This window comes from Onthophagus taurus, chromosome 1 (assembly GCF_036711975.1).
Source record: "Onthophagus taurus isolate NC chromosome 1, IU_Otau_3.0, whole genome shotgun sequence".
Lineage (NCBI taxonomy): Eukaryota > Metazoa > Arthropoda > Insecta > Coleoptera > Scarabaeidae > Onthophagus > Onthophagus taurus.
Genome location: NC_091966.1, coordinates 6,565,463 through 6,592,321, shown reverse-complemented (window position 1 = coordinate 6,592,321; position 26,859 = coordinate 6,565,463). Strand labels below are relative to the sequence as shown.

Here is a 26,859-nt window from a genome sequence, read left to right as displayed (position 1 = left end):
TTAAAATAAATTATTAAAAAAATAAAAGAGCCACTTAAGCTACGAGTATAATAAATTAAAGCTACGTCTTTTTTTTGTTAAAGGAGATGAAATTATATGTATAATTTGTTGAACTTTACTGTATGACACACTTTTCTTTTGGCTGAAGATCAATATGGGATAGATCTTTTTCTATTCTATCATCCTCTTCAATCCTATTCATAAATAAAGTCAAATTAATATAATTAAAATTTGTATCATCAAAAAAAACTTACGCCTTCTCCTGATTGTCTAAATGCTGTACCAATTCATCCCTTTTATTCACAATTTGTACCAATTCTTCAAGAAGATGCGTTTCCCTGGCACGTTGTTCATCCGTTTTTCGCCAATCTTCAATGGCTAAACTCAATTGGAGTTCTTTGTTTAACATTTTATATCGCCTTTCTAAATCACCTTCTTGTTCTCTATAAAAGAAAAAATAATTTTAATAAATTTTAAATAAAACAGATTAAAACACAGCGTACAAGATATTTAATTGCATTTGCCGCCTAAGTAAAGCGTTCTTTTTATTAACAAGCGTAAACCATTGAGCCATCAAATCCTCTTCGACGTTGCTATCTGGTGACTCCATCACAGCTCGAAGTTCTTTCTCCAACTTCGCCGCTTGATCATCAATGGCACTTTGTTCACGTTCTAAATCTTCTAATTCTTGTTCAATATAATTATGAACATCAATACCCATCTAAATAGATAAAATAGAGATAAATGTATAAGAATTAAAGAGAAAAATTATTTTTAATTACTTGAGCGAAACCCAAATCATCTGGTAACTTATCCGGGGTAACTTTTTCTCTGTTTAGACTAGAACTATCGGAGATATCGTCAGAATTTTGTGGACTAGGTGATTTTGGAGGTGTTGTTCCGTTTTGTCTCATATCGCACACCTCTTTTTCTAATAGGGATAAATCTTCAGTTAATTTTTTCAATTTGTCTTCTGTATCCATATTTATTGATATTATTTCTGTTGTTGGGGTGGAACTCTTTCGAGCTTCCGCTATTAATTTACGAGCTCTTTCAAGTAATTGAGCTTGTCTTTCTTCTTCAGTTTGTTGCTAAAAATGATTAGATATTATTATTGATTTTTATGGTATTATTTAATAATTCTTGATTCAAATTATTATAGTACTAAAATTTTATCAATGCAGATCATTGATAATAATTATTTAACCGAAGTTTGATTGGTTTAAGTGTTTAAATCTCACTTTCTTCTTGGGTTTATAACTAAAAATATATTTAGATTTCGTTGTTAAATAAATCTAATTTATTCTTCGGTTGTTATGGCTGTAATTATTTGATAATCACTTTGTTTGATTCAAGATCATAAAATTACTGAAATTTCTTTTCAGATATTTTATTCTTTTTTAATGATATGGCGTTGTAAATATCTAATTAATGTTTGATTTAGTTTTGTCAATTGAAACAAAATGTTTACATCTGCATCAATAAAAATTAAATGCATCAAACATTTTTAAAATAGCCCAAACTATTACGAAATCACACTTACTCAACCCATTTGCATCATTCAGAAGAAATGATAAAGTGGCCTATATCACAAATATCATCGTCAATATCGAAATGCATTATTATAGAGCTCATTTGCAATTTATTAAGCCAAATATGCCTTATATAAAGTTGAATAGTTTAGGAATTATTTCAATCTTTTGGTTTATGTACATTTCCAGTACATACTCCTACAAATATTGTAATTTAGAGATTAATAGTTGTTTCTTTGGCAACATATCGACTTCTTTTTGTTTTTTCGACTTTTGTTTTAAGTCGAAAAATATTTAATACAGGAAAAAATGTTTCGTGACTTAAGTTAATTCTTGAACAAACTGGTTTTTCGTGAGCAGACACTTTAACGCTAAATATTTCGTGACTGTTCATGGGAAACATAAGGCTTAGCAAAATCGAATTAATGAGTGTTCATGGTCTTCAATCCTCTCGTGGCAGGATCAAGCCGCAGGTAAAGATAAGAGAGGGAAGCACAGTAATCGACCGAATCAGTTGAATGAACACCAAAAACAATCAGTTCAAGAACATATACGGATTTTATGTTCCTTGGTGTCAAGAGCAAGGTAAAAATACTATTAAAGAAAGTGCCTATCGAAAAATATTTTTGTATGGAATTTAATATTGGATTTAAATTACCTAAATCAGACACTTGCAAAACTTGCGACGTTTTTAATTTGAAAATATTTAACAGTACAGTAGCTTGTAAAAACAATCAGAAGGAATTACAGGAACTAAAAACGCAGTAAAATTTGCACAAAAATAGAGCGGCTGCAACACAAAGCTTATTAAAAAGCGAAGTAGAAGAATATAAGACAAAAGCAGACAAAAAGAAGAAAAGTGTGTTATTTCATTCGACCTGCAACTGGTGATGCCTATCCCGAAACTAACCGCAGGTCCACCCAAATTTTTAACTGTAGATGGAACAATTACAACAATCGTCATCATTATCACAAATTTCACTTGCTCAACCTCCAGATACATCATTTGCGTCCGAAAGTATTCTGCAAAAAGGCCAGCAGAAAAAACCAAGCAATTTCGTTTGGGAAGATGAAATAAAAGGAGAAAATATAAATTTAAAATCACCTCAAAGTAATGATGAACCTAAGAGTTTTGTAAACGGTATTGCATTATGGCCAGAGCGAGAATACTTAACAGACGCCATGCGAGAGTATTATATAAAAAATCCACCGAAATCTATAAAGAAATTTTTGGAGTCATCTTCTATTCGATGCAACGAAGGGTCAAAACAAATCACAAGAAAATTAACTATTGCCTCCTTCTTCAGAACAATTAATAGCAAGGAAAAAGTTAAAAGAGATTGGTTCGCTTATACTGAAACCAACAACTTATTGTACTGTTACGTCTGTAAATTATTTTCCAAACAAACAACGCTAATGACAAAAGGGACGAATGATTTACATAAAAAATTGTAAAAGCATGAAAACTCCAATGACCACATTAACTTCATTAACTTCTTTTTTTGTTTCTTAGGTTAGTTAGAGCAGCTGTACTAACTAGTACAAGCTGGAACTCGCCTTTTTTCTTTTGTATGTTTTTTTCTGTACAATTAAGCTTATTTTCTAATAAAGGCATTTATTATTATTATAAAGGCATTTATTATTTTAATTTTTATAACAATATCTAAAATTATCGGACGCATTGACAATGAACTTGACAAACAAATTATAAATGAAAAAAAATGCAAAAAAACGGCACCGGTACTATAAATTATTTATCATCTAAAATATGTGATGAATTTCTTTCTGTACTTTTTTCAATATCGTTCAGCAATTGTACGTATTTTTTTCAAGTTCTACACATAGGTGGAATGCATTACAAAAATTTTGTAAAAGCAAACACTTGAGTATCAAACCTATTTATGACACCAGGTGATCTGCTCGTTCAGATGCTGTGAAATCCTTAAAGGATAATTATGAAGAAATTAAACATTCTTTACGTCATTTTTCCTCAAAGATGAAAAACCATTAACAAGGTCGAAAGCTGCAGATTTACATAAAAAACTTGATACATTTGAGTATGTACTGTTACTTACTATATGGGAAAAGATTTAAAGAGAATAGATGCTTCAAACAAGACTCTTCAACAAAAAGACGAATCCCTAAATACAGCAGTTTTAATATAATATGATTCATTGATAGTTTTAGATTAGAAGATAATTTTAGAATTTTTTTTACAATTTAGAAAAAGAAGCAGAAAAAATTAAAGATATTGCATGTACTAATGATAAAAAACGGCAGAAAATACAAAAACTATTTCATGATGAAATTTCAGAACATGAAATAAGATCCAATGGGAAAGAACATATTAAAGTTAATATTTTCTTTAAAACCACAACTGTTCTGCGCTAGCGACGCTACTGAGACGGTACGGAAATATCCGAGCTTTGGTCATGACTGAAAAATAGGCCCGGAATTACAATGTTGCATCGGACCCGCTTTAGCCTTAGTCCGCCACTGCCGCAAGACCAGCTTTTTACTGCCGAAAGATTTAGCTTTATAATCTGGGTGTTCATGACTGCACTAACAAACAGGATTTTCTGTATTTGTGGACAGAAGAAAAGGCCAAAAAAGCAGCGGATACGGAAGGGTCCATTTTAATAAAATTTTTCAAAAATATTATACCTGGTGTATATGTGATCTTGTAATATTTACGGATAACTGCCTATTTACGGATTTTTCTTTTGACGAGTTAATCGTTAAAAGAAAAATTGGGTCATTATGTCTCTCTGGCTATGCTTAAAAGGCATACAAAATGTGCACCACAGATCTATTCACCAGAAAGGTAGGAAAAAGTTATAGAAGAAAGTAAAAAAAATATCCATTTGTGGTCACGATTATGCAACAAAACGATTTCATGAATCTAGAACCGTTGCTATCTAATATATCAAAAAATGTACGCACTGACAAAGGTGAAAAATTAGACTTTTCGGGAATCTATTCTTTTCATTTTAAAGTAGATGCTCCAAAATCATTCTTTATAAAACACTCAGTTAATGGAACTTATGATGAAATTACCATTAAAAAGAGAGGAAGGCTCAAGGAAAAATATAACGAACCTCTAAAAATTTTCAAAAAAAAGTTAGATAATGTAAAGTCTTTATTGCGATACATACCTCCAGTAGACCATAAATTTTTCCTCTCCCTGAGAGCAACTAACTACTGGTGTTCAATTTTTAATTTCCTATTATGTTCCCTAGGCTAGAGTAAAGTATAATTTTAATACAGTAATTTTCAGGGTAAAATTTTCACCATAGACATTTTAATATTATTCTAATCTTTTGAAGTTGATTTTATTAAAATTTTAGTGGCTTATCACGTTCTAGCAATAAGCCCTTCAATTAGACAATGCGTTACATACCTTTGTTTACTTTCTTTTCGTTAATGATAATGTGACACATAAAATTGCTTAATTTTTATGGTTTTTTAAAAGAAAGTTATTTTTATTTCCAATAAAGTATGTACTGGAATAATCTCAGTTTTATTAACATCCCATAAAATAGTTATTTAATCAATGATTGAATATACATTTTTTGATATAAATCAACCTCATGATTTATTGTATTCATGAATTAGCGTTTTTTAATTCCTATAAGTTAAAATAAATACTAGGCGTAATCGGTTTTGAAGCGCCAATCCTTATTGTATTATTAGCTAATTGGAAAGAGATTTAGCCCTGCTTAATACCTCATTTGAAAGGTTATAAAACAAGAAGTTTTTAACATAATTTGTACGCCAAATGTATTATTGAAAACCAGTTTGTTTAAAAATTAACTTAAAATTCTTTTCCTGTAGTTTTAAACAATCGAAATATTCAAAATATTTTTCAACTTAAAATGTGTGTTAGTGTGTAGTCTATCCAGAGAAGTCGATATGTTGCCAGAAAAACTATTATTAATCTCTAAATTCCAATATTTGTAAGAGTATGATTTGAAAATGTATAAAAACCCAAAAATTTAAATAGTTCCTAAACTATTCAACTTTGTATAAGGCATATTTGGCTTACTCAATTGCAAATGAGCTCTATAATAATGCATTTCAATGTTCACGTTTATGTGCCGGTCACTCTGTATACATGTTAATAAATTATAATTGTAATACATTCGCGGACGATCAAAAAATAAACAGACATCATCGTTCTACCAGCAGCAAAGGGACATCCAAAGCAGACAACCTACAACAACCTAGCGCTGAATAATTATTAAAACTAGAACTAACACTAGACATAGAACTAGAATATTTCTAGTTCTAGGTCTAGTGTTAGTTCTAGTTTTAGTTCAATTAAAATATTCTATTTCGCTCCTTATTGAAAACATGTATATATGTTGTAGCATAAATGCGCTTTGGTGATAAATATCTGACCTATAATGCAAATGGGTTAAACAACTATTTAACTCAATAATCAAACATCACACCCAATAATCTACAATCTACATCAAATAAAAACACTGCAAGAAAGTACACTAAATAAATAAATACCTCAACAAAAGTGGTGAAGAATCAAACAATTTGTGAAACGAACAGGTGAGATTCTACATTAAATAAAAGTTTAAAAAGCATAGAAATATTATAATTAAGTTAGTTCTACTAAAGTGTTGTATTAAATTTTTTTGAAAATAATTTTAAGCCTTAATTTAATACTTGAATTTCTTTTTTAATCATTTTAATGAACATAAATAAGCACAACGATAACAAATAAATAAATTTTGCTAAAAGTGAAGAACAACAAATTGGGAAATGGTCATACCCTTGTAGGTGACGTAGTAGTAGAACTGTCCCGTTTCCCGACTTGCTCCAAAAGCTGTTGGGCCCTTTCCCGTTGCTCATTATGCCTATTTATAATTTGCTGCACCGCACACGATCAAAAACATAAAAAGAAAAGAAATAAACCGAATTTACTACGATGACAAACCAAGCATAAAACGAAAGCCTAGCAAACAAAGAAAAACCCAAAATTGAAAACCAAAAAATTTTAATGTTTTTCATACCTGATTCGGTTTGGGTAAATCGTTTTTGTTGATGTCGTTTTTCTTACTCTCTACTTGTTGGACTTTTTTATTATTATCATCCGTACTATCTGCACCATTCATTTCTGGGACTTTAGTATTTAACGATTTGTTATTATCTATGGGAGTAACTGAGGTACTAATAATATCTTCTTCGCTAATAATATCTTCAGCGACCGAATCGAACGGATCGTACCATTCACCACGCGTCATCAAAAACGGTTTTTCAGGTTTTGGTTCTGGCTTTTTTTCGTTTTGAGTAATTTTCGGAGATAAAACTTTCCCAATAATATTCTTTGAACTATTTAATATAATATCTTTAACATCTTTAACCATTGTCGGAGATTTCTCCTTTTCTTTAGGAAATTCTAGTGGTTCATTATTATTAGTAACAAGTGGTAATCTTAATTTTGGCGTATTTGGTTCGTGGTTAATGTTATTTTCTTTGTTGTTTATTTCTTTTTCTTGTTCACCACTTTTATTTTGCTAAAAAAAATAAGGAAATTAATAAAAATTATTAATTGATTTTTTTATTATACATTTTTTGTTTTTCTTAAATTTAATATTTCCTTTCCAAATAAATGCATAGTGGCGGAATCCATATCAGTACTAAATTTGCCTATAACGTAATTGCTTTCATCAGCAGTTTTTCCAATTTGTTTTATCTCCAATTGATGACCTGTGAAATGAGCTCTCAATTGATATAAATATGTCATGACGGCCAATTTATCTGGAACTGCTAACATATCCATATCAGTCGGCTCAATTACTCTGGGTATTCCCAATTTAGCTGCAGCATCAAAAGCTTTTCGACAATTTCCTTTCACATCGTGCGGTGAAAGGGAGCCAAAATCACTACAATTTATTAATTATTAAATTAATTACTATTAATTAAAAAAAAAAAGAAAACAAACATAAGATCTGGTTTAAAATGATGTATCAAAGCGCAGAAAGCCATTCCATTTCTCCAACTAGTTGTTAAATTCGTAACTTTAACTCCAGCATAATCCTTAGTCATATCTTTACACCATTCCAATAAATCTTGTCCGGGTGTAGTTAATTTTTGAGTTTTAATTTCGTTATTTTTCAAATCTAATGGTTTTAAATTCAAGTTCATACTCTTTGGCCTCGTCGGAGCAATAAAACTATGATCAGTCTCTTCTTGTAACTTGTCAAGGTTATCTAATTTTTCGGAACACATCTCCGAATAAATGTCGGTTTCCGGTTCATGGAAGTCGCTTCGTTTCGGTGGGGGAACACTACAGGACGGTAAAATTATTGGTTGTTCGGCAATTGGAGAAATCACTTCGGCTGTTGGAGTCTTATCATCTTTCGGAAATGATTGAATACTACTTACTAAAAAGAATCATTAACAAGAAAATTAATGGAATAATTTTATTTAAATGATTTCCTTACTACTTATAGGCGTACTAGCCATATCCGACCCAGATAAACTATCAGTCATCTTTTGAAGATGCTGAGTAACTTCGTTTAAAGTATTTTTCATTGAACTCATTGAATCACTTTGTGAGTAATCTTCATCAACATCATCTAAAGGAGCAATATCTGTATTATCTCCGTAACCTTCCGACATAAGGGATGCTATAGATTGCATATCTTCATCCCTAAAATCCTTGTTTATAAGATTTCAAAGAAAAAATTTAACGAAATTTCTTACGTCGCTTTTCCTTCTTTTAATAGCACGCACGATAACGTACAATCTAATTTAGCCGAAACAATTTTCTTTGTCATCGGTTTAAACGGTAATTGTAGTTTGTGTTGTTTTGCGTCCCCACTAGCATAGGTACCCATATTAAGATGGGACACTGCGAGGGGTCGTCTTTTTCCAGTTGGAGAAACCTAATTATAAATATTTATTGTTTACAATATAAATATTCTACATTTTATTAAGGACAATAAAAGTTTTTATAACAACGAAGATAACATTGAGTCATATTTAAACTGATAATTTATCAGAACAAATTGTTAGGATCAATGAACAGCACATTGAAAAATACGTGGCCTCAGACTTAAACTAATGAGTAAGGATGTTTAACATTAAGATAATCATTTCAAATCATTAAATATATATGATTTGTTTCATCATTGGCCAAATATAAAGTTGAATTCAAAATTATTAACTGAGTTATAAAATATTTATTATGTGGAATTATAAAAATTATTAGGAAATTAGCCAATAAATAAGTATTCTTATTTCGTCGTCCTTTTTGTATTAATTTCTGAGTGTTCTCGTAAAATGAAGAAAATTGTATTTGTTGTGAATCCCTAAATTAATTAATTATTGTGGATCGTAGCCAAATTAGATTATTAAGTACTCAGGGCTTTACCACACTATCATGTCAAAATCTAGTTGTAGTGTAGCAGTTCCATAAAGATCTCTAAACTGTTTACGACGCCCTACCAAAAAGTGATTGTAAACATTATTGTTGTGGAGGATACTAATGCTCAACTAGGAATGGAGAATATATACTCCATTCCTTATGTGATGTGTAAACAAAGGATCCATGATAAAACTATTGACAATGGTATGAGACTAGCTTGTAACCTCAAAACCGTCAAAACCTGTTTTTCACACAAAAAATCCACAAGAGAACATAGATAATCCCAGGAACAGATGATTGCAACCGAATGGACCACGTCTTAATATCTAAGAGATGGGCTTCAATAAACGATGTGCGAACTACCAAGGTGTGTCTTTGGCACGACACAGGATTGCTTCAATAAATGAAAAAAATGCAGAAAACAGCAAAAAATTAAATGTAGGAGCATTGGGAGGCGATGAAAGAAGGAAAAAAATTAGACAAAGATTAGAGGTACAACAGAAGGAATAAGATAGAATAGAAGAAGAATGCAAGACATTATACAAAGACCAAACAGGATGATAAGACGCTTGTTGTAGGAAACTGGAAGCATGCAGTGTTTGACAGATTGGAAAGGCATCATATCGTGAAGCAACCCAAAAACCCCAGAGGACTGTAATGCTGGAAGAAGTAACTGTGATGGAGTGATATCGACCAAATTATTTATGGACACGTTCATTTATGAAATCAGCTAAGAAAATTTGAACCTGTAGGGACTAAAAGAATCAAAACTAAATAACAAAAGTATAGACGAAAACATAAACATCTTGTATGTCGATATGACGTTATCGTTAGCATGTTGATTACTTTATACTTTCCATGCTGAGGGGTCGGGCAAAGTTTCTAATCGATCACGATTACAAGCGTTATGTTCACCGTTCTGAACCTAATATTTCTTCCAACGCTAGATGTTTTTGGTCATTTGTTAGGCAGAGGAAACAACATGGTTACGATATTCCTACCTCTGTTTCGTATAACAGCACGATTGCCTCCAGTGTCCAAGCTGTTTGTTCACTGTTTGCAACTTACTTGTCATTCTCTAATGGTTCTGCTACCGGTGTGATGTATTTTGAGTAACCAAACGTTGAGGAGGCATTGAGTAGCGTTGACGATAAGAAGGGGCCTGGGGCAGATGAAACATCCGCACTGTTCTATCTCATTATCATTTCCGCTAATGCAGCTCTATAATAAATCATTTAAGTCCAGAGTTTTTCCGCGTATCTGAAAGCAGGCACATGTTCTTCCAATATTTAAGTCTGGCGATCGTACTGGATCGTAGCAAAGTTATTAACTATAGACCTATATCATTATTATCGATATTTAGCAAAGTACTTGAAAAACTTATATACGAAAGATTATTTTTCCTGGTCAAAAACCAAATCGATTTCAGACAACACGGTTTCTTCGCGGGTAGAGACCAACTTGTTGGAAGATAGCAATTACTTATTACGCTCTATGGATGAATCTATACAAGTAAACGCTATTTACACAGACTTCAACAAGGTGTTCGACCGAGTTGACCATAATCTGTTAATTTCAAAACTTGAACAGTTTGGTATCGATGGCTACTTAGTTAGATGGTTAGCCTCCTAAATGCGCGGAAGAACTCAGATAGTGTTAATCAAAGGACATAGATCTAGTTCTTTTTCAGTGCCTTCAGGTGTACTGCAGGGCACTTGGGTATTTGGGATATATTTGCTGTTTTGAAACACTCTCACTGCTTAATGTGTGCTGGTGATCTGAAATTATTTACGCGTATTTACCTCTGGATTGCTCGGGGTTGCAGCGTGATGTTGACGCTTTACAACTGTACTGTGACTCGAACCTCATTACTCATTACGCTCAATTTGAGCAAATGTTCAATAATTTCTTTCACAAGAAAATTGAACTTAATTAAATACAACTATGGTCTTGGGGGCGCAGCCATGTCGAGAGTACCTCATATTAGAGATCTTGGTGTGACATTTGACCAAAAACTATAACAACTCTTCTAGACAAGTTTATTAACCGGCGCACTCAAAAATGAAATAGTTCCTAAATATTGTCTCGTAGCAGGCATTTATTTAACCGTCTGCTAACTAAACGTCTGCTAACTAAACGTCTGCTAACTAACCGTCTGTTAACTAACCGTCTGCTAACTAATCGTCTACTAACTAACCGTATCGGTAGCACTTGGAACATCGTCAGAAAAAAGTTTCAAACTTCCTCAACAATACAATGAAGCTGAAAATATTGGAAAATTCCCGCCAAATGACTCGCCTGATCGCTAGCGCTCGTCTATTAAAAGTTCTCTTCACTAATGAAAAGATTTTCACGGTTGAGCCGTTCCGCAACAATCAGAACGAACGTCAACTATTCAAGAAGGAAAAACGATGGCATTCTGAAGTCATGGGCGGCGGAACAATTTGCTCAGGAGGTATTCATTCGTTAGCAAGATTGGGCGCCGTCACATTCGGTTAATTCGACAATCGCCATTTGCAAAGAGCTGTTTCTCAGCTTTTGGGGCGAAGACGTTTGGCAGCCTAATTCACCAGATCTCAACCGAATGACATACTCCGTCATCTTAGAGCAAAAAACCTCAGGATGACGATAGAGCCATCGTAGAAGTGCTCAAAACGGTTCTGGGACGAGATAAACGAGTAAAAAAATGTATTGAAGCCCATGGAAATAATTTTTGCTGTTGAAATATCTAAAAAAATATATGAGAACTTTTTGAACAACCTGTATACATAATTTCTTCCATTTGGCAGGAAGTGGAAATTTATCTGAACACATATCTGATTTATTATATCAATGCAATTAAAATTTCAATCAAATCAAATTGGCACTTTAAATTGAGATAAATTAATCAAGTATGGTATAACCTGTTATAATTATAATAAACATTCAGATGCAAAATTTTAATTACATTGCATAATCAGAATAAATCAACTTTTACAAATGTTGTCAGTCTATTAGTGGCCTATAAAAACGCCAGAATATTTTTGTGAGAAAACCAAGACCTAAATTCAAATATACGAAAAATAGCATAATTCTATTTTCATTATGTTTCGAATAAGCGAATAAAAATACTTATTTGGCTCTAATTAACTCGACTTTCGAATTACTACAAACGGTTTCCTCAGTAGTGAACAAACTTAAAATATAATTGGCCCAATATGTCATCATATTCAATTGTACAATAGTATTGTTGTTATGATATCGTTTTATAACTTTTTTTTTACAATACAATTAGGTATAATGATGCAAATGCAATTCTCTCCACAGTGCTGATATCTATTGTTTTATCAACAATTAATAAAACTTGTTGCAAAAAGATTTCTTATCATTAACTACACTCATTTTTATATTAAGTGCTTGCCTATTTTATAAATAAGTAACTTTATTATTCACTCAATTCCTAAATACATCAATTGAGGAATAAGTTTCATTAGAAAATAAAACATTGAATCTAAAAATATCGTCCACCTCGACAAACTAAACATTTCAATTATTTAAAATAAATTATTCATGTGTGTAAAAAAATGCATAAACAATAACTCAACCTAGAAAGTTTAATATAACTTTAAGACTATAATAAACTATTACAACCAACAAGAAAACTGTTGGAAGGTTATAGTGTATTTACCAACACAATTGGAATATTGGAAATAAATGTTTGCACAAGTTTTATCAATATATAAAATAAATATAGCTGTCCTTGTTGATTCTGAACATTGGCTTAAGTTAGAGTTTATTTTAAAAGATAATTTTTATTTATTATTTTATCAGTATAACTTTATTTATGCAAGACAAACTTAAATGTTTATTGTACTTTAATCTTTATCCAAAAGTTCAAAAATTTCTGTGAAATCATCACAAAGGTTTGATTAAATAAGAGAACCGGGTTGACTATGTGCTAAAGAATTTTAAACATTTTTAAGAATATAAATTTGTAGAAATTTTTTATACAAGGACATTTTATTTTCTCTAAATAAACCAGTTTCTCAACTCAAGTTTTATATGAATTAATGAGGAATTTGAAGTCACAGAATTATACCTTTACATGAACTTACATCTTCAATAATAAAACTCCAATCTTTATCTTCTAAAACTCTCGTTCTAGGATCTCTAAATAATGTAACATCAACCTGTTTATTTTCAGGTAAAGACCAAACGACGAGAGCTTTGTAAGGTGTTTCTAAAGTAGGTTCCCATTTCATGGGTTGAGAGACAACCCTTCTAGACCTTCTAGCCCATACTAAAGATAATTTATGTGGTTCCCTTAAATAAAATAATTCCTAAAAATATTTTTCTAAATAAAAAGAAAGTTTTACTTACCATTTGGGGGTAAACTCCAAGGATAACTGATGATATGAGACGGTGAATTGAAACTTAGCAGCTTTCTTATTCACTCTCTGTAACCTTTTCCAAACTGATCCCATAATTTTCCACTACACCTTTTCAAACCAAACCCAAAAAAAAAAAAGAAACACACTTTTATTAACAACAAAACTCACGTCCGTCGAGGAAGTACACTAAAAAATAACGGCACATCCAAATTTGTTCTGTGTTTCCCATTTAAAGAGATAAGTTAACCATAATCAGTTGTCGGTGGTCTATCACAGGAAGTTATTGAAGAAGTAACAAAAAAGATAGGATGTTCTAGTTTGGTCGAGTTGTAACATAAACAAACACGCGTGATGTTGAAAAAACGACGAAGGGTACCGAAGAACACTTGGTGTAAATAAAGACCAGTGACATTTCAATAATAAATTAACCTTGTCGGTTACAAATCGGGTTTTGGGGCAGGGTGATCGAATTAAACGGTTGGGGGAGCATTTCGGTTACACTTAAACGTACCTTAATTTACATGTAATCACTCAGCACATGATAAACTGCGTCATTTATTTTTTATCGAGGAATTAATAAAGATTTACAAGATGTAATGCGGATTCGATGAAAAGCGACTTGACAGATGCAATCACAAGTGTTTCAAGCTGTCAAACGATGCAACTAAAGTACTAACTCCATCTAGTAAACAACATAAATAATATTAGGTTCCGATATGTCACTCATAGATGGCGCTGTTTAAAACGTACAAATTCAAATTAAATTAAATAAAATATGATTATCTAAAAAATAAGTATAGCAGGAGATATTTGTTTGTCCCGTTAGTAACGTGTAAAAAGTTATTTTAGGATAAGATAATGGATTAAATAATGACAATCAATTAATCATTCCAATATTTCGATATGATATTGAATCTTCTTCAGGGAGTAAAACTCACTACATAGTAATAAGTTTGTAACGTGGGTAATTTCTAGTTTAGTTTTAATAATGTTAATAATTGTTCATTAATGTTTCATGTTCGATAAATTGACTTGCCTCCTTCTGAAGATGATTTTTAAAATCGAAATCGATTAAGGAAACGAATAAAGAATATATCACTTATTGTTAGTATAAAGTCTTTTTATGATAATTTATATATTTCTAGTTCTAGGTTTTGTGTTAGTTGTAGTTTTAATTGTTATTCAGCGTTAGGTTGTTGTACATTTTTATTGAACTAAAACTAGAACTAACACTAGAAGCATTCTGGTTTAGCCGTGCGTCTCTTAAGACGGCTAAACCAGGATATTTCCAGTTCTAAGTTTAGTGTTAGTTCTAGTGTTAGTGTTAATTCAAGTTTTAGGACTTATTTAGCGTTAGGTTGTTTATTTTTATAGAATTAAAACTAGAACTAACATTTGACTTAGAACTAGAAACATTCGAGTTTAACTGTAATTTTCTTAAGGCAGCTAAACCCGAATGTTTCTAGTTCTAGATCTAGTATTAGTTCTAGTGCTATTGTTAGATATAGGTTATGTCGTTATTCAGCGCTACGTTTTTGTATATTTTTATTGAAGTAAAACTAGGATTAACACTACACCTAGAACTGGAAACATTCGTGTTTAACCCTGCGGTTTTCAGAATCCTCTCAAATGCTTGTCAATTCTCCAAATCCCTGAAAATATGCTGGGATATATTTTCCAGAAATTCTTGAAAATAGATTAAAAATCTTTGATGATTAAGGTGGATCCAAAATGAATGCCTAAAACTCTTGGAGTTTTAAAGCAATAATACTTGAAAATCATCCAAATCTATTGGTGATTTTAGAAAACTCGTGAAATTTGGTGTTATCATCTAAGTATTGTTGGAAATACTGCAAAAATCCTTGTAAATCTAGACCTATCTTCAATAAATCCCAGAAATCTGTAGCTACTCCTTGGAAATATGCTATCATAGTAGAAGTGTACAAAAAAATCCCCAAAATATTCTAGAAAATCTTGGTGTACTCAGAACATTTTTGAAATCTAGGATTTTTTAACTATTTATCTTGAATAAATTAAAATCTTTAAAAACCTGTTGGAGATCTTTTAAAATTGTTGGAAATATTCTGCAAGTTGTGATACATGTAATTAGATCTAAGAAATCTGCTGGAGTGTGGAAATTTAGTAGAAATTATAAAGTATTAGAGAATTTTGGAAAATTTTTAATATCCACATGCACCTAAGTGGGATAAATGCAAATTTTTTTAAAAAACCTGTAGAAGCATCGTCAGGAGAAGCTGCGAAGTTTTTTAAAAATTCTTGGAAACAGGGTGATAGTTAAGTAATCTAGGTGTTTCACAAATAAATGTTAAAAATCCCTTTCATATTGCATGTAATTTTTGAAAAAGCTTAATAATCTCGAAATATTCGCAACATCTTGATGGACTCAAACCATTAAACACAGAGTTATACATCATACAAACTGCATCCAACTCTTTTTGTGGGATAACAGTCCAAAAATAAGAAAACTGACCATACTCAACATTGCTTGATGGTATAATTAACATTACAAAAGAAAACTAGCCTTACCCGATCTTCTTTCACGGTATAATTGACATCACAAATGAAAACTAATCTTACCCAACCTTCCTTCACATAACTGACATTTCAATCAACTTTACTGAGTTGTGATAACAGAGTTTCTCTGATCTGGGGTCACTCTGGGGTTGCTGACAATGAAACGGCAGATAAGCTAGCACGAGAGGGCAGCGTTAAAGAGTTTGTGGGGCCAGAGCCAGCAGATGATATATCATTTGCGATAGCCAAACATAGGATTGGACTGTGACCTGAAGAGAGACTTCGCCTACGCTAAGTTGTTTATTAACATCGCCATTGTCAAACCCGGTAATATTTTAGGACTTGCTCGTAGCAGCATTAAAGTTCAAATGGGTGTGAAAACAGAAGAAAACTAATCTTACTCATCATTCTTTTTCGGGATGATTGACATTATTTCTTGGGTTAATTGACATTTGTAAACAAAACTTACCTTTCCTAGCATTCCTTAGCTGTAAACTAAACAATTGGAGGACCATACAATAGACCTTCTGTTTCTTCATAAAATGAACTTTCCATCGCTCACTGTTCTTTCTATGCTTTCCGAGCTTTTATGGACAGCGATTCGTTATATCGGTGTTCATTCATTTTATCGGCGTATATTTTGGCTTGCTTGCCAATGACAATAAATTCATTATTTTTTAAGTGTCGTTCCTTAAACAAGCTAGCCGCAATAAAAACAGAAATTTCTACTATTTTCAAGTCTGAGTGTAGGTACTTTGGGGTCAATCACCAAATCGTCGAGTTGAATCTTTCATTAGCATTCTGAGTGTGACTTCCCAAACATCTAACTAGCCAGTTATCTTGTGGTAGATCTTTATAAATTGCCAGTATATGTTTTTGTACCCAAAATATGCCGAAATTATAACGGATTGGCTACCAAAGAACCTGATGATGGAGGGGGATGAGGAGGGGAGAAGGTTGGTAGCCAGGTTTAGATGTGGCAACAGTGATGGGCGCTGAGTAAATACTCGACGGGTAGGTATTTCTAAAATGGATATTTATCCGGGTAGTTACCCCGGCCCAGGGTAAATACCCAAACAGTGGGTATAAAAGTGATACGAGTAAAAATATATCAGATTCCAAAAAAAATGAAGAGGAAGACGATAAGAACGTTGAAGACGAGGAATTGTCAACAATCCAAGACGTATTATCATGAGACGAATCTGTCGTAATTTAGATTAGATCAAGTTATTATGATTATTACCATCAAGCAGCCCTCTGCGTCCATTGTTGGACATAGACCTCCCCTATTCTGTTCCATTCGATTCTATTCTATGCCGTCTGAATCCAATTGTTGGTCATTCTTTTGACGTCTACTTCGTTTGTTCGCTCGCGGTCTCCACTCAACGAACCGTTTTGTCCACGGCTCATTCTTCATTCGCGCGACATAACCAGCCCAGATCCACTTAAGCTTTGCCACAATGTTGACCACATCATTTACGCCGGTTTTTCTTCATAGGTCTTCATTTCGAATGTAGTCCCTCAGAGTTAGACCCAGGATCGACCTCTCCATCTATCTTTGCGTTACTTGAACCCTCTTGGCAGTGACTATCGTTAATGTTAACCTTTTCTCTTGAAGATGTCTCTAAGTTTCCCATACGAGTGTGATCCTTCTGTTTAGTTCGCTTGTTTGATTATCTCTCGATACACGAACCTCATATCCAAGATATACATAACTGTCAACCCTCTCAATCTCATTATTCACAATGTTGATGTTAGAGCTGGGAACAAGATTGATCATAAATTTTGATGTCTCCTCGTTGATATTTAGCCCGACTCTTGCACACATCTCCTTTAAGTCGTTCAGCAATAGTTTAATCTCTCCAAGGTTATACGATATAAGAACTATATCGGCCGCGTAGGGAAAATTATGTAAGCATTTGCAATTAATGTTTATGCCTTTTTGGGTCTAATCCAGTTGTTTAAATGCACTCTGAGGACTGTGAGGAGCAATTTGGGTTCAACATTGTATCGCCTTGTTTTACTCACAATCAGTACTTTACTACTTCTACTCTCTTCAGTACTTTCATGCAATTTTTCCGTCATTGTAGCATTCTTGTAGATGCTATAAATAAGTTTGGTATATCGATAATCGACTCTGCATTCTTGAAGTGCTTGCAAAACTGCCATCAACTCAATTTAAATTAAATTTTATAAATACCTCTAAATACCCATCTTGGGTAAATACCCCCGGGTATATATCCAGGAAATTTACCCTTGAAAATAAATACCCAGGTATTTAACAACACTGTGTGGCAATGAAGAAAGGGCCAATATATATTGGATGGAGGATGAGGAGAGGAAGTGCAGACTATATGGGGAATGCTTGAAGTCTTTATCTGCTGGTGGAGTTTAGTTGAGGGAAGAGTACATGGATTAGAGGCAGGTGCTGGGGGAGAGGGCGAAGGGAATGAGATGAATAGAGGAGGTGGTGGCAGCGAGGAGACGTAGAGTGACAGGGAGAGGCTGGTTAATGATAAGCATTATAGAATTATAAGTTGTAAGTATTGTACTTAATATAAATTGTAACCTTCTGGGAAACAATAAGTTATTATTATTATGTTTTTGTATTATATGCTTCAATAAAATGATCCGATCGAGTTGCCTTAGCTTTTTGCAAAGTTTTTTTAAGGTTCTAAATATATTTCCCCCCTTAAGAGACATAGTAGGAGAAAATTATCATAATAAAACAACTTTTATTGTTTACAAAGACCATCGTAATAAAAACAATCTTGATATTTATTTATAGCAATATTTACATTAAATTTGTTTTAACATATAATTACTTTTCTATTAACTTACATAATGTAATATAAATACACTGTAACATTTTTCGTATAAAAAGTATCTTTGTAAGTATTTTTTAAAAAAATTTCTTTCGTAAATGCACATCGTTTATCATAATTCGTCATGCACGTAAGCGTATGGAACTAATTGCATAATAATAATCCATTAATAATATCCATTTAGTCCGGCCGCGCCCACATGTACGTATCTTATTCTCGGATGATATCCCGTTGAGTCAGCCGTGTATTCGACAATTTGCAAACGACCATCAGGTAAGAGAACATGATAACTTCCTTGAGTCACATCACCTTGTCTTGCTTCATGATGACCAAAATCTACACCGTATTCAGGTGCTTTCACTGCGTATTGATATTTATAAAAAGCTGGCGCCTAAAAATAAGTTAAAAAAGTACAAATTATTTAAAAAATTAATTTGATTCTTACATAATTGTAAATTCCATTATAAGCTGCAGCATTACCGGCGTAATGGGGAACGTATCTATTTAGATTATAAGCTGGATATGAATTTGAACCAAATCCAGAATGACCTGGAGATGAAAAACTGGCAATTTGAGAATTAATATGTGGATTCACAACAACGGGATCTACAACCGGATTTACGTAAGAAGCTTGATTAGTAAATTGATTAGTTCCAAAATATTTTGGACGTGTCGATTCGGTAATTGAAATATAATTATCGTAATCCTCGCTATAAGGTGTCGAAGGCGTCGATAAAATTGGTAGTGGAGTTGTGCTAATCGTTGATTGATGATAAACCGGAGTGATTGGAACGTGTGGTTCATAAATTGGTTTTATCGGAGGTGATGGTGTGCTCCCCACAAATTCGTAACCAGGTTGCGAAGAATAATATCCATTATTAAGCGGTTGAATGTATTGGGTGTTCGGAGTGGAATAGAAACCACTTCTGGTAAATCGCTTGGCAGACGCAAGTGACACCAAAGAAATCACCGACAAAAGTAGAGTGACCTGAAAATGTAAATTACCCGCATTAATTCCCTATAGTTAAACTTGAGTCATAATTATATTTAATTACTACGGCCACGAACGAGTTTACAAGTGTACTACACTACATTATTCATAGAGCGAAAACAAAAAACGATTTACAATTAAGCGTAACCGATGTGTTTCTCTTTCATTGTTATGACCTTGTAACCATCAAAAAGAAAAATAAAAAACAAATATAATACGAAGTATTTCTGTTTAAAAAGTTATTGGACTTGAACGTAGTCATAAATCTCTTGAATTTCGTAGAGTTAGAAAATAGAAATTTCATACTTAAAATACTTTTAACTTTTAGCTTTCTGGAAGAATTTCTATTTCCGATTTATATGGAAGCATTTATTGTTGTCGTAGCTCTCTTTATTCTTCGTTACTTTTTCTTTTATAACAGAAGAATCGCCCTCGGCGATTATGGGTTGTTTGATAACCTGAAATTCTTACATTATTTCTTCAATGGAAGATTGCTTGTACTTTTTTAAACCAACCTAGTCCAAATGCAAAACAACAGAGTTAAAGCCCCACGTCCTAAAGTATCTTAACCATAATATAATTTAACTGAGAAGGAAGCCAATCCTACTCCAAAGTATGTCAACGTCGAAACATGCCAATCAATAAAGCAACCCAATTCAACTAATTGTGATTCAAAATTTACTAGTGGTTAAGTTGGGTTGGGTTGGGTAAGTAAGCAAATTTAACTCCAAAACTTAAAGTATGCCATCCAACCCCAAAGTGACTGAATCCAACCTTCCAACAGCTTTGCCACAAAGCTATACAACTCAAAATCAACGAGACATATTTCCAATGTAATCAAAATTTTAAATTTCAAGTAATCCAACATTCCAAGCAATCTCCAACAAGAAGTGACCATTATCACGAAGTAATCCAATTCCAAAGTTTACTGAATACATCCCAAGCTAATATTAAAGTAATGAAAATTAAAATAAAGCTACCCAACATGCTAACTTAACCCATTACAATGTTCTCTTGACTCTAAACCAATTTAACTTAATGTCAAAGCAAACCAGTGCATGATATAAGCGTTCTCAGCCGCTTGGTTGCCAAAATACATAATTTTTTTTTGCGTTTTTCTTCAAGAGTCCTCAGACACCACTTTCTCCTTCTCTTGTGACCACTGTGCTCTTAAGTTGCATTTTTTTTCTTTTTTTTTGCTCCTTTATTGCGATGTGCTTTTCCACTGGGACATTTAATCAGATTATTTTTTCTTCATTTCTATTAATTAGTGGGAAGTGAGGAATTAAGCAACTACTTCACATCCTACTATTCTCCTCATTGACTCCCGAGCTCGTAATAAAACACCAGATATGTTTCTAATTGCATCACACCTATCAAGTCTCATATTTTTAAAATCTTCTAAAAATTTCTGTCTTCAAATAACTCTTTTGAAAAAAATCTATTACATTTAAATCTGGTAATCGAGTAGGTCATAAATGAGGTTTATCTCAACCAATCTAGAGACCTCCATCAATTGTATTTAAAAGCTCATGAGCAGATAAACTACAATGTTCTGATCAGAACTGGATCATGATGAAATGATATACTGTGTCACATCGGCGAACATGAAAAAACTTCGCAAATATACATAGTGGGAGACGTATCCCTTCCGATATGTTGCAAAAACATCTTTAGATATGGTTGCTATCTAGGGTTCATGTAGCAAATCGTTGCAAGTTGATACACGAAGAGGTTGGGTTACTTTCACTCGATGAGCTTGTAATTACGCTTAGGTATTCTGTGGACCGTGACGACGGAGGAAACTTGGACTTGTGTGTGTGTCTCTTCGATGAAAGGTTTAAGAAAGGGCAGATAAATTTACTCTAGCCTACAGTATTGTCTACATAGTCTCTCATATTACTCAAATCAACCTCACTTTGTAACTATACACCTGTTTTAATAAAGGATGATTTGACAAATTGGGTTAGAACTAACACATAACGCCTTTGCTTTGATGGTAAAGGACGCTGTGTTGCAGAAACGTATGTGTGGCAAATGATTTCGGTTTATCCATTACGTTGGAATTGAGGCGAGGAAATGTGTACCCATCTTGATAGTTTTAAGAGTCTTATGGAGGATTGAGTATAAAAGGAGAACCAAGTACAGAAAACTTATGGGAATGGATGCATAAACTTCTTTGCGTACTTGCTGGTTTATGATAAAATAATCCTGGCTGGTCAAAGTATTGTGGTATTGTGTTTTTATATATTGTACCATTATAGCTCATAAGGCACAAGCAACCTCAACTTAGTTGCGCCTCAGCCGCAAGCGACCTCGGCTACCTAGTTATACTAAATCATTCATTTTTCATTAAAATGATTTTGATACTCATGAAAACAACATAGAATGGTTTCCACATCATTAAAGCAGGTGTGTTGCTTATCCACGACATTGTTCAAAATATATCTAGAGGAAGCACTAAAATAGTGGAAAATAAAATGTAAAAGCATGGATATTTCGTTAAATGACATCATCTAGACAATATGTTTCGTCGACGATCAAATACTTATCGCACAGAACCAGCAAGATATGGAATATGTTATCAGGAAACTCATAGAGGAATACAGCGAATAAGGCATGGAACTTAATATACATAAAATGGTGTATATGTATGTGGAAGGACAGCAGCAGGGCCTTGACCTAAATAATGCTAAGTGCATAAAATAGGAAGTATACATTTTTGGGAATAGAAATAACTAGCGACAGAACAGAAGGCAAGGAAGTATACAACGCAGAAGAGCGTTATACAAAGTTTTAAGTTTTTAGGTTGAACAATTTTTATAAATTTTTGTATAGAGGTTGAAATCATTTAATGTGGCGCATGTATGTGAGAAGTCTTGACAGGGAGAGATGGGCATAATCATTAATTATTATTAATATTAAATAATTATATAATATTATTAATATATAAATAGTATTATTATTAATCTAAATGTCATATGCAAGACCTTTTATGGTATGGCATGGTTTGTAATCTATTTGTTTAAAAATAAAGCCGGTAATTTTGGAAGTGGGCTAATCAAATTCGGCGGGTATGGGTCTAATAAAGAAGTCTTTATATAATTTTATGAGAGAATAAAGTTATGAATGAAAAAATTGATAGGTATTGAAATTTACATTTTGATTAAATTTAGCGAAAGTATCTTTATATTTATTGGTGATGACTTTAGTTTTAGCAATTATTGAATTTACATTTCTTTGCTTCCTTATAACAATTTTCCTTGCAAATAATGATTGTATCCACACATTTTGTCAACTTTTACATATAAAACATTATTAACAGTTATGTTTTGTAATTTCAAAAATTATTTGTGCATTTAATTGCAAGTTGTCTACCATAACGTTGTCAAACAAACGATTAAAGAAATTAAAGTGATAATTGTTAATATTGTACTTAAGTTAATAAACCAATTATAAATAAAAAATTATTTACTTAAATTTAACTAATTCAAAGATTTCTTTCATGTCACGATTTTGTAATAAAAAAAAAATAATAATAAAAATATACAATACATACTCTGTTTAAAACAATATTGGACCTCAAAGCAGTCATAACACTCTCTTAGTTGAGTAGTCTTGGAAAATAGAAAACAATTTCGCTTTCAAAGAGAATACAAAGTGTTTGAGACAGAAAACAATTTTACCGATTTACGTGAGAATTTTGAGACAAAGTGTCGCTGTTCATACTCGTATGCAATCTATATTTATGTTTTCCGCCGGATTACGACGGAAGTCAGGGTTACTCAACGGGAAAAGCGTTTCTAGGATGTCAATTAACATTTCAGTTGCATGATCTTGGCGCGTTCATTAAGAGAGGTGATTGTATGGAGTATAGTCCGATCGTGTGTAAACAGAATTTACTCGATTTTGAAACTAAAACGATTAATTTTCACCTTTAAAATTACACTTAAACATATTTCATCGATAAAAATTTCTTTAATTAAAGTCAAAAAACTGATTAAAAACTTTCAAGTCTTGAAAACTTTAATAGTTAGTAATTATCTAATTTGTTGTTTTAATATTTCAGTAGCTTCTAATTTCCTTTTACGTTTTATCATTTAATGGTTATAATCAAATCTTTTTAGTAAAAATAAACAAATTTGTTACCTTCATGTTATCCAACATATAAAGAGAACACGTTTCTTTCGCACAGGTATCACAGAAACGCACGGTCTATTGAGTTTTTCCGACCATGGGCGAGTATATATAGTTTCTTTTAAAGCCTTAGAGGTGGGTGTCAATTATTACAAATTAGCGGCGCACCGAAAGGCCTTGTTTTAATTGCAAGCCAGATTGTTGGTTTGTTGAAAATCGTAATTTTGTAACTTCCCCTACCCAAGAACCTTCCACTTTGGAGACACCCACAAACGAATCCAATGACTTATAACCGAATACTTTAGTCTTTACCACAACAAACAACATCGTTTATCCACTCTCTACACTTCACAATAGGAAAAGTCATAGAAAAGCTTTTGTATTGAAACTATTAAAAAAGGAAATTGTTGTTTTATTACAAAACTAAACTTATTACTTCTTACAAAGTATATCTGGAAAGAAGTGATCTTATGAAACAATTTTGTAATACTCCGTCAACACAAACCAAAATGATTTATAGATCGTAGGTTGACGCTGCACCCACAAGAATTATTACTTTATCATTACACGTAGAGACTCATTAAGTGAACGTTAATTGACTACAAAAGTGTTTTCAGTCAAATATGGTAAGGGTTGTGACAATCTCCCACAACATATAAGATATTTACTGTGAATTCCGTCACGAACCTTCTTTATTTACGAGCAATAAGTTACAAAAGTATATTTTGTACCATCAATATTCAATAACACACAATAAAACAACAAAACAATAATTACTTTAATTATAAATAGTTGAAAAAATGCTAATCCAATAAAATTGTATAACGTAACTAAAAATGTTATCCTGTAATTCACACGATCGTTTCGAATTTACAATGAGTAAACACAATTGTTTAACGACATTTTGTACTTATACGTAAATAAACTTTCCGTACAAGTACTAAGTTTATATCTTTGAAAATTAATTATAAAATCCGCATTAGTTATGGCTGTTGTATTCACTCCAGAACTTAATGACAGGATGCATGGTAAATTGCACTTGAATTAATTAGTTATAGTTAGACAAGAATTGTAATGAATACATAATAAGTAATACAAAGTTTATATAAATTCTTTAAAATAATAGCAAATGATATAACGATAATTAAAAGTTTACTCCTCAAGGTCTGTCTAAATTAGAAACGTAATATGAAGACAATCAGATCATACCTACATAGTGTCCCAAGGCTGAAAAACCGACCACCAGTTGGTAAAATGGGCGATTACATCTATTAGCGACTTTATAGTTCCTCTCTGAAAACAAATGGATATGTAAATTTGTGCGTTTGAAAACTGTGGGAAAGAAAATCTCGCTTAAATCTCAATTAATCTCACGTTAATAGTTCAGTTTGTTTATTAGAACGTCGGAAATTCTTGGAACTTTATTAGATCGGGAATACTATGAGGTTTCGCGTGGTCATAAGTTAAAATGTCATGGTCAAGTTTTATTGTTGTATGAAATTTTAGAAAATTATTAACGTTTTTAAATTGTTAATAATAAAATTGTTAATTGAAAGGGTTTCATTGGTTTTCTTAGAAACCTAAAATGTAAATTATATATCGAAATCTTGGGTTAAAAGAACAAGTAAAAAGAAAAGGAGCGAACAATAATGTGAGATGAATAGAATTAACATACTTAATTTATGCAGAAATTATAAATTAAGGTAAACCACTTTTCGATGAGTTATGAAGTATATTCTTCGTTGAACGCAGCACTGAATATGATAAAACAGTAAATAATTTTTTAAATAGTCTGTATAAGGTAGACCTATATAGCTAATCAGATTTTATGGAAATATCTTAGGAGTATCTGTACCAATTTTTATATATAAAGAACATAGTGATAAAGCATCTCGAAAATATTTTATACCTTAAGAGAAAAATGTGACTCATACAGTTTGAATTTTGAAGACGTGGAGGTACTAGAACCCAAACAAGTTGTAATGAATCACTTCGGAGGAATAACTAAGCAAATTGCCGCATTTTGTAAGTGTCAAAAAACAGCTTTTCAAGCAGTTAACTACCTTACTTCGGTGACTTCATGAACGTTAAATAATTTCTTTCAACAATTGTAGTACTCACGATAGAATGGAAATCCTCGTCCCTATATGCAATATCAACGTTTGAATCACCATTTAAGAAATCTGAGCCAAGCAAAGATTCCACCACCATTATCTTCGGAGAACACTAAATAATTTTAAAAAGGTATTACACCGCAACTCAACTCAACACTTTTTTTATAGAGGGGAAAAGCTTTTCAACCTAAGGATGCACCGTGCATTTCCTTGTGTGTGGGGCTAGCACCCACTAAAAACCCCCTTCTTTGCCACGTTTGAGTGATAACTTCGGAATTACCTGATACATTTTTATCGAAGCTATGGCGTTACAGATGCTTATTTTCTCGGTACTGAGGTAAGAACTTTCCGTTTTCTTCCTCCTTCTCCCTGAGATGTCCTCCGTATGCATAGAATACAACATAGACTGCTTCTACTTTTGAAATAAATTTTATTTACTGCGTGGACAAAGAAACTGTTAAAAGATCAGCTGTAGATAGGCAGAATAGAAACCGAAATGGGGTTAAGGTTGGAGGAAGAGGATAACGATGGGGTACAATGCTCAACCCAACCCAACCAAACTAAAGAATTATACGCGCAACCCTCAACAAACTTCAACCCACAACAAAAATGTAACAATCTTACAAATTGATTACGATAATTTATGTTCCTCTGCAAGAACCTACAAATGAAATTTAACCCAACTCAACTCAACCCTTTTTTTATAGACGGGAAAAGCTTTTCAACCTAAGGATGCACCGTGTATTTCCTTGTGTGGCTAGCACCCACTAAAAACCACCTTCTGTGCCACGTTTGAGGGATAGCTTCGGTATTACCAGATAGATTTTCAAATGGAATTAAGGCTGGAGGAAGAGGATAACGCCAGAGTACAATGCCCAACCCAACCTAACTCATCCCAACCCAACCCAACCTAATCCATCTCAACTCAACACTTCTTTCCTGCGCAGAGGAGGGGAATGTGTGTTGCG

At 32.7% G+C, this 26,859-nt stretch overlaps 2 protein-coding genes across 4 annotated transcripts; both read right to left on the bottom strand.

Moving 5' to 3' along the window:
* Positions 1-34: 34 nt before the first annotated feature.
* On the bottom strand, positions 35-13,949 carry LOC111418494 (Eps15 homology domain containing protein-binding protein 1). 2 transcript variants are annotated; one of them, XM_023051042.2, is made up of 13 exons: positions 13,801-13,949; positions 13,279-13,397; positions 13,014-13,221; positions 8,256-8,437; positions 7,994-8,202; positions 7,492-7,933; positions 7,117-7,432; positions 6,560-7,063; positions 6,319-6,417; positions 783-1,091; positions 504-721; positions 255-443; positions 35-194 (listed from the first exon to the last, which is right to left on the bottom strand). In XM_023051042.2, exons 2-13 carry the CDS (start codon positions 13,380-13,382, stop codon positions 116-118), a joined length of 2,859 nt encoding a protein of 952 aa, XP_022906810.1. In that variant the 5' UTR covers positions 13,383-13,397; positions 13,801-13,949; the 3' UTR covers positions 35-115. The 2 variants fall into 2 exon arrangements, with proteins under 2 accessions (XP_022906810.1, XP_022906817.1); XM_023051049.2 differs by lacking the exon at positions 6,319-6,417.
* Positions 13,950-18,584: 4,635 nt separating this feature from the next.
* Positions 18,585-24,185, bottom strand: LOC111418589 (uncharacterized). Of its 2 annotated transcripts, none has more exons than XM_023051142.2 (3): positions 23,790-24,185; positions 19,095-19,637; positions 18,585-19,040 (listed from the first exon to the last, which is right to left on the bottom strand). In XM_023051142.2, the coding sequence occupies exons 1-3, from the start codon at positions 23,805-23,807 to the stop codon at positions 18,816-18,818; spliced, it is 786 nt and encodes a 261-aa protein (XP_022906910.2). In that variant the 5' UTR covers positions 23,808-24,185; the 3' UTR covers positions 18,585-18,815. The 2 variants fall into 2 exon arrangements, with proteins under 2 accessions (XP_022906910.2, XP_022906899.2); XM_023051131.2 differs by lacking the exon at positions 23,790-24,185 and adding an exon at positions 23,200-23,357.
* Positions 24,186-26,859: the final 2,674 nt, after the last annotated feature.

What these genes read in the sequence shown, in the direction of transcription:
- LOC111418589 (XM_023051131.2), bottom strand. Translation starts at nt 23,235, where the DNA reads ATGACTGCTTTGAGGTCCAATATTGTTTTAAACAGA. An exon ending in CCAATATTGTTTTAAACAGA is followed by an intron (nt 19,638 to 23,199) that starts GTATGTATTGTA and finishes TTACATTTTCAG; the next exon opens with GTCACTCTACTTTTGTCGGT. An exon ending in ATAATGGAATTTACAATTAT is followed by an intron (nt 19,041 to 19,094) that starts GTAAGAATCAAA and finishes ACTTATTTTTAG; the next exon opens with GCGCCAGCTTTTTATAAATA.
- LOC111418494 (XM_023051042.2), bottom strand. Translation starts at nt 13,382, where the DNA reads ATGGGATCAGTTTGGAAAAGGTTACAGAGAGTGAATAAGAAAGCTGCT. An exon ending in TTAAAAGAAGGAAAAGCGAC is followed by an intron (nt 8,203 to 8,255) that starts GTAAGAAATTTC and finishes CAAGGATTTTAG; the next exon opens with GGATGAAGATATGCAATCTA. An exon ending in TTAGACAATCAGGAGAAGGC is followed by an intron (nt 195 to 254) that starts GTAAGTTTTTTT and finishes ATTTATGAATAG; the next exon opens with GATTGAAGAGGATGATAGAA.